The sequence below is a fragment of the Falco cherrug genome, chromosome 7 (assembly GCF_023634085.1).
Source record: "Falco cherrug isolate bFalChe1 chromosome 7, bFalChe1.pri, whole genome shotgun sequence".
In the NCBI taxonomy this organism is placed as follows: Eukaryota; Metazoa; Chordata; class Aves; order Falconiformes; family Falconidae; genus Falco; species Falco cherrug.
The window spans coordinates 23134322-23149183 of NC_073703.1; the positions used below are offsets into that span (position 1 = coordinate 23134322).

The window sequence follows — 14862 nt, forward strand, 5'->3', positions numbered from 1 at the left end:
GTGTAACTGCTAATGCTTGAAGGGGACACAGCCTTCCGCCCTCCCTAGCACAGTAATGCACTCGTTGCTTCAAGAGGCGGCAGTGGTCCAAGCCGTGTCAAGGTAAAGCAATGTTGTGAAGTGCAGCTTCAAGGGATGTGACTTATCTGCAAGGTGTCACTGATAAAGCCCCTCGTCTCTTAAGAGACACGATGGGCTTCATTGCCATAGCAACTACTTTAACTCTGCTCCACTCCTATGTCTTACAATTGGTCAAACCGGCCTTTGAGCTGTGCTTTGCACAGTCGCTGTCCAGCTCCAGGCTGCTGCCTTTGTGTGCTGTAGGGGCTGACCCCGACCCTCGCGATCCCTGCCCTGTGAGGAGCAGCGCTGCTCATGCACCCACCTCCCGCTCCTCAGGCGGCAGGATAACGCTTGCCTGGTTATCCATGGTTATTCCTGGTTATCAGTGGTTATCTGCGGTTGTGCACCTGTGCCTCCTGTGGGCAGCAGAGCCCCACCGGACAGCCCAGCGCTGAAGGGGAGACGTTGCACTTCGGACACGCTGCTGGGATCCCATGAGCTTTAGATGGGCAAGAGCAACATCTGCTTCCTGGCGGCGGTGGGATCCGGCTCAGTCCAGGATCGCTGGGATCCCACACAAAACACTGTTCGATCAGCCCTCGGTGCAGCATCGGCAGCTCAGGCGGAACTGCACCTTTCTGAAGGGACTCGGTGTGTTCGGTGTATTTCACCTAGACTCCTCTCCGATTTAATTTGGGGGAAGAATCTGTTCCCGTTTTCCTAAATGTTTCCTCTCCTTGCACCCCTCTTCCTCCTTCCCCCTCCAAAACGACAGAGCTTTGGGATAGTGTTGATGTTTATACATTTTACATCTATGTATAAGGACATGAAACTATGTATATTAATCATATTTAAGCAACTTCAAATCAGTGTCTGCTGTTTAAAGCCAACAGAACAGTGTAAGTTTCAAGTTCAGTAAGTATTGTATAGATATAGCTTAAGTTCAACTGATAACAATTGTCCATAAAATGTTACCAATGATGTAAATTATTTTTAATAAAGAAAATTGTATCACGAAGCAAGCAGATCACAGTTCTCATGTGTTACCATCTATTTTGAATAGCTAGTATAGAATACACTTAAAATGGTACTGTAAGTATGTATAAAAGGTGGGATGAATGAGGAAAAGGGTATAAAATTATGCAAAATGTTTTTGTATTTTCGTTAGGCGTATCTCACCTTTGGGCTCCCAAAGCATATTTGGCTGGTGTAGAAAGAGTTTTGTGTTAGCTGAGCTCCAGATACTAGTCCGGACATTACATCAAATACTTTTTGAATAACCTATTTTTTTTCTTCAGGAAAATGTCTAATTTAGAATCTAGATCAAGCCCTGTTAAACCAAGCTGTTGGCCGATGTTACAGCTGCAGCGCACAGAGCTTACAGCTATGACAAGATCTTTAGAAGTTATTTAGGGGTGTCCAAGCTGAGGACTTGCTGTCAGAAGGGGATTAGCCCTGCACCCGACACAGAGATGCTAGATTATGCAAGTCTGATCTTTCGTACAGGGAATGAGAGGCCGAAGTACAACCCGAGTCCCGTGTGTTGCCTCACCACCTCTGTGGCTTCCCACCAGGGCACAGGGCTGGCAGGAGGAGCACAGAAGCCTGTAGGTCTTGGCACTTCTGTCAGGAAACTGAGGCAAGATTAACAAGGTACAGATCTGCAAAATGCATTGTGATTTTGTTTACAGAGAACGAATATATTCTGATTTTTCTGTAACCTACGTATCATAAAGTCATGAGCGTAGCAAGAATGCTTTCCTGTTACACCAGCCGTGTTCCAGTGAGATAAACCTTCAGAAATTCAGAGAGGGCACCCTAAATATTTTTGGGAGCTTTTATTCTTGAAAAAATATGCTTGTGCCATTCCTGAGGGGTGGGGTGGGGGTGGAGCAGAGTGAAGTTGGTAAAAATACTTGTTAGTTGCTCAACGGCTTTGTTTAGTAATGTCTGTTTGGAAACCATGGGGAAAAAATACAAGGAACATACTTGTTTCTTGGGGAAACTGTTTCCCTTTTCTAAATTCCCTAGTCGATTAAAATAGCGTTTTCAATTTTACATCCTTTATATTACAAATTACACTTAAAAATCGAGATAGAGCATTCTTAGTAACGGGTTTATTGAAATCTTTTTTTTTTTAAGCTACAGTAAGCCTTTCCTAAATACTTTTTTCCCTCAGATTCCTAATGCTGCCATGGTGGGATCTCATCTATTGTGGAAGATTACTTCGTTTTTATTATTATTAATTAGAAATTATAGAGGAGATTTATATCTTGATTTTGAAAGTTAGTATGTGTGAGGAACTGCGGTTGGTAATTACGTTAATTAAGTGCGTAACTCTCCACCGGCCCGGGCTAAAGGGCGGGCGGCGCTGGGCCTCAGCCCCGCCGGGGGAGTGACCTTCGGCCGGGGTGGGGCGCCTTTCCCCCGCGGGCCCCGGCCGCCGGCCTGCGAGCGGCCACCGCCGGGCCGGGCCTCCCTCCCCGCCGGGCCGGGCCAGCGCGCACAGAGGCCGCGACGCCGCTGCGGGGTTTGAGCCGGGCGGGCCCGGGAGGGGGCGGGGCCGGCGGGGGCCGCCCCCCGCTCCGTGTGCTGCGCGCAGGCCGCGCCGGGGGGCTGCCGGGCGCGGGGGCCGGGGCCGTGAGGCGGGGCTCGCCCGTAGCCGTGAGCGGGGGGCGGCTCGGGGGGGCCTTGGGGAACCCCTGCGCGCTGTGGGGGTGCCGTGAGTGCCGCGTGTCCCGCGGCCGGGCAGCCGCCCGCCCGCCCGGCGGGGGTGCGCGGTGTGGCCAGCACGGGAACCCCCCGGTGTCCGCACGCGTTTGGCTGTAGCTGCAGCCGGCACAGGTGCGCCACGTCCCGTCTCTCCTCTCCCCAGAGACGCGATGTCCGCTGGAAGCGGTCGGCCCCAGTCGCGCTCCAAACCCGCGCTGGGCGAGCGGGAGGCGGCGGCGCTGGTCGAGCGGGTGTTCGGGCTGACGGTGTCGTGGGTCCAGCCACTCCCCAGCTACGACGACCAGAACTTCCACGTGCGAGTCGGGAGAAGCGAAGACGCGGCCGAAGGTGCTGGCGAGTACGTCCTCAAAATCACCAATTCAGAAGACAGCCAGGAGCCGGAGCTCATCGAGGCGCAGACCCGCGCCATGATGTTTCTCAGCGCCGAAGGCTTTCCTTCGGCTACGCCTCGCCTCACCAGAGACGGGAACATCATGTCTCTGGAGTCAGGAGGTGAGTAGTTAGCGCCTCTGCTGCACTGCTGGCACCCCTAGCTTGGCAGCCGCTCGGTGTGTGGCGTGCCATGCACACACGGGAGTAAAGCTCTGGGCTTACTTTTAAAAATTAATTGGGTGACCTGTAGGTCCAGCCATAATCCAAATTTAGATGTGGATTTAAATCCAAATCCAAAGCTGTAGTCCAAACTTAGAATACCAGAAGCAAAGCAAAGAGGGTAATAACTATGAAAGCACTCAGGAAATAACTTCGGTATAACCAATTGGAGAAAACATGGATTTGACCTGTCAGCGCACAAGAAAAGGGAAAAAAAAAAAGCCTTGTAGGCCAAATGATGTTATAAACTATTTGCCTGCAGAAGGGTGTAAAATACAGCTCAGGCCCATCTGTGATGCCAGAACAAATTGCTTTAACAGTGCTTGGAAGAAAAATCATGTTGACATTTTGCTTGTATCTCCACTGTAACTTCCATACAAAAGCTGGGATTCCTGAGACCTCCCATTCTGCTGTGAAAGCTGTAAGGGGGTGTCTGCAGGCACTGGGGGAAACCGGCTGTATCAGTCGGGTCCAAGCACAGGGACTGGAAGTCCAGCATAGACTGCAGGTGTGTGAAGGTTTGCACATCACCATGCAACATCCTGGTAAACAAAATCTTTGAATGAAATCTCTTTTATCAGCTACGTTTGATGACTTCTGCACTGGGATAAAGCTTTTTTGCCTCTTGCCATAGCTACTGCTCAGTAGCGTATACTGAAGCAACTGACTGAGCCTCTTTGTGCCTGTTAGGTACTGCGCCTGGGAACAAAAAGTACATGGTCAGGCTGCTGACTTACCTGCCAGGTACACCTGTAGCAAAAATTGCTACAAATGCTCAGATTCTGTACGAGATCGGTAAGCTAGCTGCCAGTCTGGATAAAGCTCTCTCAGAGGTGAGTTTTTGTTGCTCTGGCCTCACAAACCTCTTTCTCAATTAACTTCTCCTTTGTATTCCTTTTTCTGCTTGCTGTCTGCTTTCCCGATCTGCAAAACTGAAGTCGGTGCAGGCAGATATCAGTTAAGTCATCCTTCAGGTGCCAGCCTCCAGGCTGGCTGTTATCAAAGCATTGCCCGGAATAACGTGACCAGTTAACGCTTATGATGTGGTACTGGTGATCCTTTTGCAACGTGTTTTTGTACCACAAACAGGGAGATAAGTATTTCTTTTTACTTAAGCAAAACTCACCTGTCTGGTGTTTCAAACGTGGCAAATAAGGGAAGTGAACTCTGCGGTGCTCAAATTAGAAGCATGTGAAACTTGTTTTAAAGCATTATTGTTTAGTGCACATCAGGCACAGCTGGCTGATCTATTATTTTGAATTAATTTTGACTTGCTCTCTTTCTCCTGGTCATTTAACATTGGTAGCAGTTGGTTCCTTCTCCACAATACCAGCTGTGCCAATGAACAGAGATCTGTGACACTTCTCTCATTTGCACCACTTCCAGTCAAATAATTTTAATGTACAGTAAGTTCTTTCTTTACTCTGGAGTTATATGGGATAATAAAGCTGATAAATCAGCCAGTAATTGAGTTTGATACATAAAAGGATTCCTGCATTATTTATTGACTTTCATTAACCTTTCCTTCTTATGTTCTGCCTATCAGCTTCAGACAATTATGAAATGTGAATTGCCAGCTTTACTAAGCACTTTCTTAAATTACAAGAGCTTCTTTCAATTGGGAAGGATAATTTACTGTCGCCTTCCAGCATTCTGGTTACGCTTTTATAATGTGATTAAAACAATTTATATAGACCAGCTAGCCTCAAAATATGCCTGTTACTTTTCCTGCAAAGGAGAAAATAGTTGATGAGAAAGCAAATTTTGACAGCAAAGGCTCTTTATGCCCTTAACATACGGATTACCATCTACCAAGGTTTGTCATTTAAAAGAAGGAAAATTACAATCGTTACTGTCAAAAGTTCAAAAGATCATTGACACTAAAAATAGTACCCATGGTATTATGTTTTCTGATGGCAGATCAGAACATACAGCCTATCTTTTCTACCCAGTTAATTTACTTTGCCAACTTGATAGCAAAGCAATGTGTCATGCTTTTGTTTTGTGCACAAAATGGTATTCCACCACTTTCGCTGGTGGTGTCTCCTTTTGTTTAGGTGTGCCTTGTGTTCTCTAAATGGAAGTGAAGTTCATGGCTGTAAAGCGACTGTCTGTGGCTTTACAGTAACAAGGGCTCATGACTTTTCCCTTCACACACCTGGTAGCCTATTTATAGCTTGCTGGAACGCCAGCTTTGTGCTGGGAGGATTGCAGCGGTTGCTTACCAGGTGGCATTCTTCCTTCCAGTGTGGTGCTTTAAAGCGCCACATTAGGGACCCTGCACTGACAATCATTTAGCTACCTTTAAGAGCCTTAATTACAAGCATAGGTTTCTTTTTAAGAAGCCAGCTACTCTTGTGGGAGGTTTTTTTTATTTGCTCTATGCACTGGTAGAATCTGGCCCGTGAGCCACGTTAATAGGTGTGTTAGAGGATTCAAGGGTAGGTGTGGTGTGCAGTGGGAGAGATGCTTTTCCTCCCCAAGTGTCACTTTCCAAACCACCTTTTCAATTTGCTAGGGGGAGAGAGGTTAAGGACCTTGTTTGTTTAAAATATTTAGGCCACCTGGCTGTACAAAGGCAAATTTTCATAAGAATAAAGCTCTGCCCAGTATCTCCATAACGCACTCCTGTCATCAGGGTTTTTCACGTACCAGCTGATGCTAAGGGTCATCCCCAGAAGCTGCTACCTTTGAACACACAGAGTGTGCCTGTTCCCAGCACACTGGCAGGTTTTGTGTCTCTCCTGCTCCGACTGCTTTCCATAGCACCAGCTGTGCAATCCAGGCTCTGCCAGTGTGGGACTCCAGCCTTGGCAAGGCCTCAAACTCGCTGCATAATGTCACATTGCAGAAAGTCAGTACTGATTTTAAATTAAGTGATTAATGTGCCTAGGAAATGGGGAAAAAAACATTCCATTCAGGTTGTATGTAGAAATCAAGATGCTTGCCTTAATCATTCCTTAGGTTATTCTTTTACTTGTTGTCAGTTACAGTTACAGTGCTTTTCAGTGAGCCCCATTAGGAACCGGTTAAAATTAATAGGGGCTTTGAATCAAGCCGTGCAATCATAAAAAACAGGATTTTTACTTATGGCCTGTTTTATCTTGTGCTTTTTCCAAAGAAATTCCATCATCCATCAGTGAAAAGTCTGCATCGAGGTCAGTTCATTTGGAACCTGGCAAATGTTCCTCTTCTAGATCAGTACATTTATGCCTTGGGCCAGAACAAATACCGTGAAGTTGTGGAACAAGTTATTGAGCAGTTTAAAGGGAAAATAATACCCAAGCTAAGCAGTTTTCGAGCCTGTGAGTATTTTATTCTCATTGTAATTTTGTTGAACTGAGACACTGAAGTTTCTTACAGGAGTTTGGGTCTGTGGAGAAAGAAGCAAAGAATTGTCTTCTTTACAGGGTCTCCTTTGTCCCTAGCTAGATAAGTGCAAATATTTTGCTGACTGAACACAGCACAGAATAAGCCAGGAGGAATGTGCTGTCCACAGTCAGTTCTTGATCTTTCTGATGAGTTTGCTTCCAGCTAAGGTGATGATTGTCATGCCGTTACATCAGCTTAGTAAGAATATATGGTGTACACTACTTCCTTTCAGAAAGGCCAAATAACTGTTTAATCATATTTTTGGAATTCAGCTGACAGTGATGTTGATCACTTGAGAGTTTGTTGATTTGAAAACTGCTGTTCTGTGTTTGGAAAACATGTAGCATATCACAGGTAGTACCGGGCCAGAGTAAGATGTGGTGACGCTCCCTTTGTCAGTTGGTGTCCAGTCACCTGTCATTGGGATGGAGGCTCCTAGGGAAGCAGTAAGGCTGTGAAAGGCAACACTTGGTGCTGAGGAAGACTAGTACGGTTTTGTGGTTGAGTGTTAGTCTGAGCCTATATGCATCTTCTCAAAGCTGTTTCACTGAGAAATGGGGAAGAAAACTTAAAAAAAAAAATAATAAAAAATTGGATTCTACTGTTTAATACTTATTAAATAGTTTCACTTTCTTCTGTGTTTAGGTGTCAATCACGGAGATCTTAATGACCACAACATTCTAGTAGACTCTACTTCTGCTTCCCTGGAGAATCCTCAGTACAAAGTGTCCGGCATCCTGGATTTTAGTGACATGAGTTATGGCTATTATGTATTTGAAGTTGCAATAGCCATCATGTACATGATGATCGAGAGCCCGGATCCCCTGAGTGTGGGGGGCCATGTGCTGGCAGGGTTTGAAAGCGTCCAGCCACTCACAGGGGAGGAGAGGGGGGCCCTCTTCCTCCTGGTCAGCGGGAGGTTTTCCCAGTCCCTTGTCATAGCGGCCCACACGGCGCTGCTGTACCCGGAGAATAAGGAATACCTCATGATCACGGCCAAAACCGGGTGGAAACACTTGGTGAACATGTTTGAGGTGGGCCGCGAAGCCGTGGAGAAGGCGTGGTTCGAGACTGCCGAGGCCTACGGCCGCCCCGCACCCTGACGCCCGGCTCTCTTGCAATAAAGGCGGTGCCGCCCGTGCTGCAGCGCGTCCTCAGCGGTCTGTACGCGGCCGGGGGCGGGCCGGGGGCTGCCCTGCCCTGGCTCCAGCGGCCCCGCCGCGGCTGGCAGAGCCCGGGGCGGCCGCGTCTCCTCACAGCGCCGGGAGGCGGCTGGGGCGCGGGAACCGCGGGAGCGGCGGGAGGCGGGGCGCTGCGCGTGACGCCCCTCCCCTGGGCGGGGGCGCGGGCACACGCCAGCCCCGCCCGGCGGGTGGGAGGGGGAGGGGCCTGAGGCACCGCGCCGGCGCGGCGGCCATTTCCGACGCAGCGGTGAAGGCTCGGCCGCGGCGGTAGCGCCCGCTTCTTCCCCGCCGGCCGGGACCTGCCCGCCCGCCCCCTCCGCCCCGCCGCCAGTGAGTGAGTGAGTGAGTGGGGGGGGGAAGGGAGCGAGGGCCGGCGGGGGGTGGGGTTGGGGGGGGGAGGGAGCGCGGGCCGGCGGCGGGGCCCTGGACGTGCGCAGGGGGATGACTCTGCACTGCGGCGGGGCGGGGCGCCGGTAACGGCCGTGTGGTGTCTTGCAGGCCCGCTCCCGGCCGCGCGGCGCGACCCCGGCACCATGGTGAGTGGCGGCGGCGCGGGGAAGCCTGCCCCGGGTCCCCGCTGAGGCGGGCGGCGGGGCTGGGGCCGCGGGCGGAGCGGGGTCCCCGGGCCGGGCCCGCCTCCGTCACGGCCCGGGGGGGGGGGGGGGGGCAGGGTGGCGTTTAACCAGCTGTTGCTTCTTACAGTCTCGAAGATACGACTCCAGAACGACCATATTTTCTCCAGAAGGTATTTCTTAACCGCACACTTTCAAGTAAACTCTTGCCTGTTCTGTCAAAACTGAGTAAGGAGCCGCCTGCGCAAAGCATGGCCGTTTGTAGCGGGTTCCCATCTACACGTGAGTCACAGACTCTGCTCGCCCCGGCAGCGGCGCCCCGCGCTCTCTGAGCACCGGGGGTCCAAAGTGGGGGCTTCCAGGTGCATCCCAGCTGGAGCAGCAGTGAGACCGTGCCCGTGCGTGAGCCATGCCTCCTGCCGTGTTTCTGAACTAACCTGAGCAAACCTTCACCGTCTGCTTTTTGTTGAAGATGGGTGGGTTTTGCTGTTGATCTCTCCCAGCCCCCACCCCAAGAATGCATAATATTCCACAATCGCACCTCACCTTGCTATTCTTATACATGCTGCAACAAGTACATACAAACCATGTGTTCCTGTTTCTTAGATGGGATGGACTCTGACTTAATATTTTCTTTGATTATTGAAAATCCGTTTTGGCTCATTCTACTATAGCAGGGTTCTGTAGATATTTATTTTTTTTTAAAGAAAGGGATTTTTTTCCACATTGGTGATGACCTGTATTACCTCATCAGATTGTCACTGTCTCCCTCCTCCTCTTCAACCAATTAATTTACTGTCAACTGGTAACAGACCAAAGAAGTAAGACTAGGATATACAATAAGCATCTGTCAGATTCTTGCGAATTTAAGTGATCTTGCGTACTTAGTATTGTTCAATGTTACTTTTTTGATGATGTTACTAATTTAAATCCTTTCCTAGGTCGCTTGTACCAGGTTGAGTATGCAATGGAAGCCATTGGACATGCAGGTACTTGCTTGGGAATCCTAGCAAATGATGGTGTTTTGCTAGCAGCAGAGAGACGCAACATCCACAAGCTTCTCGATGAAGTGTTTTTCTCTGAGAAGATATACAAACTTAATGAGTAAGTTGAAATGATGATCAGCAATCCAGTGATGTTACCAGTAACAAAACACTGCTGTTACTCAAACATTTTAGCATTGCACCTGGTTTTATTTTATCTGAAGTGTTAGTATGCTTTTTGTTCGGATGTTTTAGAGCAATCTGACTATTCTGTCCTCGTACGCTTCAGTAGTTCCCTTAAAGTAGAAGCATCTCTTCTTTTTTTTTCTTCCGCACCCCCTATGTCTAGGAGAATTTTCTAGGTGGAATAGCTCATTTGTTGGTCCTTCCTGATACAAGATAAAGTTATTGCAGCAGTTAAGAAAATCAGGAATTCTTTGTTTTGCAAAATACCATTCAAGGGGGCAGAATAAAGAATGCACACAAAAATCACCATGCTGTTTCAGCTCTGCATCCTCTTCTAAGTTTTTCTTTTGTGATTCAAAGAGAACAAGATAATTAGGTAAAACATGCCTTAGATTTCTTGGCCACAAATGTAGCAGAGATGATGTATCTCCCTGTTACGCCTTCCTTTTTAGCTCTCTGGGAGTTAAATTTGTGATGTCGGGGTGAAGAGCGTTACGGATTATGCTCTCTTGCCTATCAGGGAAGTAGAGCTTTGTCCTTGCCAGAAGGTGCACATAAAACAAAATTGCTTTTCACCCTGTCAGTTTCCCATTCTGTGTTGATCCTGAAAGCAGCTAGAACTGTAGGAAGTGCTGGATTTTCAAGGAGGCAGTGTAACAGTGTAGTGGAGTGCTCGCCTAGGCTAGTCCTTCCATATTCTGAAGAATTCTTAAGATCACTTGGAAAAAATAACCTGGATTTTTTTTCTTGAATCCTTTCTGTGTAGTGAAAGCTTTGTAGCAATACCGGTTTTGGCAGAAGAGACCTTAAATTAAGAGCTAATGAAACAAGCAAGGATGTGAGGTGCTGTTTTTCTTATGATCAAATCAAGATCACTTAAGTTTCAGTTACACAAATGCAATGTGTCAGCCAGCATCTTGCACTGAAGCCCTGTCACATCTATATGATGCACTTTTCTCCTTCCGTATTCTGGTATGCTGTGTCAGGTGGCCTACTGATAGGCACTTGCATGTTGCAAACATCTCTTGAGAAAGACATTCAAGATTCAATCACCTTTGGCATGATCCTTTTCTCGGAACTATATGTATATTTAACATACTGACCCGCTTACTTTTTGCTGTCCGCCTGTGCTCTTGTGCAGCGGTTAAATAATATTTTTGGCTTACCCTAAAGGCAGGAGCTGATGAATCTGTTTTACATGGCAGCTAATAGTTTTGATCAGAAAAGCCCAACAGTAGGTGTTCTGCGTGAGCCACTCTATGAAACTGTGACTATTTGCTGGACATTGATAGGAATTCAGTTAATTTGTATGTTTTTATTGCAGGGATATGGCTTGCAGTGTTGCAGGAATAACTTCAGATGCCAATGTTTTAACAAATGAACTGAGACTGATTGCACAGAGGTAGGTTTGCTCATAGTTAACATGGTTTTACTTGTCTGCATTGTCAGATTCAGTTCTGCCTATGTATTAAATAAAAATGAACATGCATTTAGTAGAGCAGAAGTAGATTGTTTGAAATAAAACAGCTAGATCAAAGAGGCTCTAACTTAGGAACTTGTTTCTTGTTAAATGTGGTACAGGGTAGTCAGCAAAGCAAGTTTTGAAAACTTTTTTTTTTTTTTCCCCCTCTTTCTTATTAGGTATTTGTTACAATATCAAGAGCCTATTCCTTGTGAACAACTGGTAACAGCACTATGTGATATCAAGCAGGCTTATACACAGTTCGGAGGTAATGAAGTGTGATGAGCCACCCTGCTTTTCAATGTCTAAAGAATGATTCTGTTAAGTCATTTGAAGCATCTCAGTCTCTGGACAGTTCTACCAAGTTCTTCTGTAACAAGTTATACTGAGAAAAACAATAGTCATGTTTAAGAGGAGGGTTGAGTAGTCACTGTTACTGTTTTGCTGCTGAAGGTGCTACTTTGTAATGATGGAGAAATTGGTGGCTGGGATTGTAGCCCATCATGTAGAATGCTTTTGAGTGCGCTTCAAATTGAGTGAATGCCCTCAAAAGACTTTCAGCGTTGTGCTGTTACGCTGGATGGGCCCAAAATGAATCACAAATAAGATTATATGTAGGGGTATAAATATTGTAACACTTTTTTTAAAAACTTTTTCTGTGGATCGAGCAACAGGTTAGAAAATGATGTTGTAAGTAGCGTTCCTTAGTACATGAACTGATGAGCTGGTATTTTACATGTATCTAGGGTGAAAGAATGACCTTTTTATGTACCTGACTTTTGACGCTGTTGTTACAGATTTGCTAATAAGTTAAGATTGATTGACTTTATTTGATTTTATAAAATCATTTTTAATAGAAATATAGAGGGATAAGAAATATATTTGCACAGTAAAAGCTGTTATGAAATCCTTTGTACAGTCCTGTACCAAGGCCAGAAGAATGGGTTAGAATCAGTGTTTAAAACTTAGGTAATAAATTTAGGGTTTGAAAGGTTTCTTTGTAGTTAACTAGTCTTCCGTATGTAGAGAGTGTATTGAAATGTCAGAATATAGAATTAATGGGAACTGGGGAGAGTCGACTGGAACAACTTGTAGTTACCTGCCAAGAAAACGTGAACTTTAGTAAAAGGTAATTCCGGCAGGGGGAGATCGCGACCATCGACTCATGTACCACCTACCCAAATCGTACCCCAGACCCATTTCTGGACCTTTCTAAGCTCTACTGCGCAGAATCGGATCTAGGAGGATAATATGTTAATGATTTTTTGGAAATATTCATGCATATTCATTAAGTATTCATGCATAATCATGATAAGTTCTATATATGGTGTCTGATCACGAGAAGACTCACTCACGCACCCGGCCGTTAATAAAGAAGTGTCTGCTTATCTACATCACATTGGTGTCGATAAGTTCTTCATTCCGAGATTTCGGTAACACTGTGAAGTTACACGCTTTAACAGCTCAGCTACACGCTTAAAATATTAAGTTGTGATTTGAAGTTCTGAGATGATAAATTACCATTTGTGGAGACAGAAATGAGCTGTTCTTAGGGTTAAATGAAATAAATCTCTGCTGCCCCCACACGACTTAGAAAGAAACGCTGGCATCCTTATCTCAAGCAACAGAAGTGCAGAACAGTCTTGTTAAATCCTAGTTCACAGGAATAGATTTGAAAAAACATCAAAGAAAATAATTGTCACTTGTGACCAATCTTGTTAAATTTAGATTGCTAATAGCCTTCTTTTCAACAGGAAAACGTCCTTTTGGTGTTTCATTGCTGTATATTGGCTGGGATAAGCATTATGGATTTCAGCTGTATCAAAGTGATCCTAGTGGAAATTATGGAGGGTGGAAAGCTACGTGCATTGGAAATAATAGTGCTGTAAGTTCTGGGTTTTTTTCCTTTCAAAAAGTCAAGCGAAAAAGAAAGTGTGAATTGCACTGCTTTTCACAAACACTAATTGAACGGAGTTGTTGATTACTAGTGCAGAATGGAAATAGGTAACTGTAGAAATCTTGCTGTTACTCGTGTAGTGATATTATCTGGCAAAAAGCAACTGTTTGGTTGATTGCCCAAAGATACCTTTTTAATTTCTGTGACGTTTGTAGGCAGCTGTGTCAATGCTAAAGCAAGACTACAAAGAAGGAGAAATGACCTTAAAGACCGCGCTTGCATTGGCCATTAAGGTGCTAAACAAAACCATGGATGTTAGCAAACTCTCTGCAGAGAAAGGTAAGCAGTTTGCTAAGACGGGAGCACACCTTTTGCTTAAAAAAAGGAAATGTCGCAAATGTATATGCGCTAGATGGGGTTTATTGGATTTTTAGTTGGACATGAGAAACATTTTTAGGAGATGCAGCAGCTCTCAGCCTTGGCCTTTCTAAGAACCATAGAGTGGCTTAGCTGAGGGTGATCCATCTTGGTTGGCTCTGGGGGCTAGACCACTGCTCCGGGGTCGCAGGCCTCATTGGTGCGGTAGCAGAAATGGCTGTGTGTCTGGTAGAAGAATCACTGGAGAGGTATTAATGTGCTTGTGTAGGCTGCTGTGGAAGAGGACTGCTGCCATCTGGCTTGTCAGTCAAGCTTTGTAGAGGCTGTACAAGAGCCTTCTGCTTCGTTGTCAGTTGTAACTGTAAATCTTATGCTTCTGATGATTGCTTTGCCTAAAGCACAAAATGTAATGCTGCTGTCTGTTCCATATGTTTCAGTTGAAATTGCAACACTGACAAGAGAGAACGGAAAGACAGTAATAAGGGTTCTGAAGCAAAAGGAGGTGGAACAGTTGATAAAACAACATGAGGAGGAGGAAGCAAAAGCTGAACGTGAAAAGAAGGAGAAAGAACAAAAAGAGAAGGATAAATAGAAAATGAAATCAAGTGTTCTGTAGATAATATAGGACCTGCTTCAGTAAAAGATAGTCCGGATTTCTGTTTTGTAGAAGCCTACAAATATGCCATGGTGGACCCAGAATTACTTTTGATGAACCAGGTCCTTAATTGTCATGCAGCTAATTAGTTTACTGCTCCTTACATTGACCAATAATTGCTTTAATTCTTGGAACACTCTTTCTTTCATCTTCTCTTTTTTATTACGGAATAAAATTTAAGAAGAATAGTGATGAGTGTCTTTATTTCCTCAGTAATGCCTGGATCTGCACAATCTTGAGGGATTTAATCACTTTAAACTATTAAAACAAGGTATATGCTAGTTGGTAAAGAACAAATGTTGTGTTAGAATTGTTAGAATTTTGTGTGTATGTGTGGGGTTTCCTTTTAAAGTAGTGAAAAGGGCTCCTAAGTTTGAAAAATCATTTCACAAATACAGAATTAAAGTGTGCTGGCATGCCAAGTTTTAATTTTGGCCTATTTTGTTCTATAATGGGCTATATCAAACTGATGGTCTTGCAAGCAGTAGTGTTTTAAACACGCCCTGTAGCAAATGTGTTCAGTTTATCATAGCCTTTCATGAGCGCATGCGTTTTCTAAGAAGTTAGCCATGTAACACTATCTATATTCACACAAACTAGAAAGACATTTTACAAAGGCCATGTGAAAATGTTAAACAATCTTGTCAAAATACAAATTAGGTAAACAGAATAGTGCGTGATTTTTCAGTCCGTGTTGACTATTTTACATTTTATCTTGAAAGCAAATTGAGATGTTTTATATTTAGTTGAGTGTTGCTGATACTTCCCCAGAGAATTCTGTTCCCT

The 14862-nt window shown here is 45.4% G+C and overlaps 2 protein-coding genes across 6 annotated transcripts; both read left to right on the plus strand.

Annotated features, from left to right (window-relative positions):
- The first annotated feature begins 1605 nt into the window (after window positions 1-1605).
- On the plus strand, window positions 1606-7905 carry HYKK (hydroxylysine kinase). Of its 3 annotated transcripts, none has more exons than XM_055715108.1 (5): window positions 1606-1716; window positions 2941-3288; window positions 4078-4220; window positions 6509-6692; window positions 7405-7905. In XM_055715108.1, exons 2-5 carry the CDS (start codon window positions 2946-2948, stop codon window positions 7860-7862), a joined length of 1128 nt encoding a protein of 375 aa, XP_055571083.1. In that variant the 5' UTR covers window positions 1606-1716; window positions 2941-2945; the 3' UTR covers window positions 7863-7905. The 3 variants fall into 3 exon arrangements, with proteins under 3 accessions (XP_055571083.1, XP_055571085.1, XP_055571084.1); XM_055715110.1 differs by lacking the exon at window positions 1606-1716 and adding an exon at window positions 2473-2593; XM_055715109.1 differs by lacking the exon at window positions 1606-1716 and adding an exon at window positions 2603-2727.
- Window positions 7906-8148: 243 nt separating this feature from the next.
- On the plus strand, window positions 8149-14264 carry PSMA4 (proteasome 20S subunit alpha 4). Of its 3 annotated transcripts, none has more exons than XM_055715111.1 (9): window positions 8149-8273; window positions 8442-8479; window positions 8646-8688; window positions 9457-9619; window positions 11009-11086; window positions 11326-11414; window positions 12901-13031; window positions 13259-13382; window positions 13859-14264. In XM_055715111.1, exons 2-9 carry the CDS (start codon window positions 8477-8479, stop codon window positions 14011-14013), a joined length of 786 nt encoding a protein of 261 aa, XP_055571086.1. In that variant the 5' UTR covers window positions 8149-8273; window positions 8442-8476; the 3' UTR covers window positions 14014-14264. The 3 variants fall into 3 exon arrangements, with proteins under 3 accessions (XP_055571086.1, XP_055571087.1, XP_014142862.1); XM_055715112.1 differs by having other exon boundaries at window positions 8182-8277; XM_014287387.3 differs by lacking the exons at window positions 8149-8273; window positions 8442-8479; window positions 8646-8688 and adding an exon at window positions 8828-8991.
- The last annotated feature ends 598 nt before the right edge of the window (window positions 14265-14862 follow it).

Excerpts from the sequence above, each read along its gene's own strand:
- HYKK (XM_055715108.1), top strand. The coding sequence starts at position 2,946 with ATGTCCGCTGGAAGCGGTCGGCCCCAGTCGCGCTCCAAACCCGCGCTG. Across the intron at positions 4,221-6,508 it reads TGGATAAAGCTCTCTCAGAG|AAATTCCATCATCCATCAGT; the intron begins GTGAGTTTTTGT and ends CTTTTTCCAAAG. Across the intron at positions 6,693-7,404 it reads GCTAAGCAGTTTTCGAGCCT|GTGTCAATCACGGAGATCTT; the intron begins GTGAGTATTTTA and ends TTCTGTGTTTAG.
- PSMA4 (XM_055715111.1), top strand. Across the intron at positions 8,689-9,456 it reads GACCATATTTTCTCCAGAAG|GTCGCTTGTACCAGGTTGAG; the intron begins GTATTTCTTAAC and ends ATCCTTTCCTAG. Across the intron at positions 9,620-11,008 it reads AAGATATACAAACTTAATGA|GGATATGGCTTGCAGTGTTG; the intron begins GTAAGTTGAAAT and ends TTTTTATTGCAG.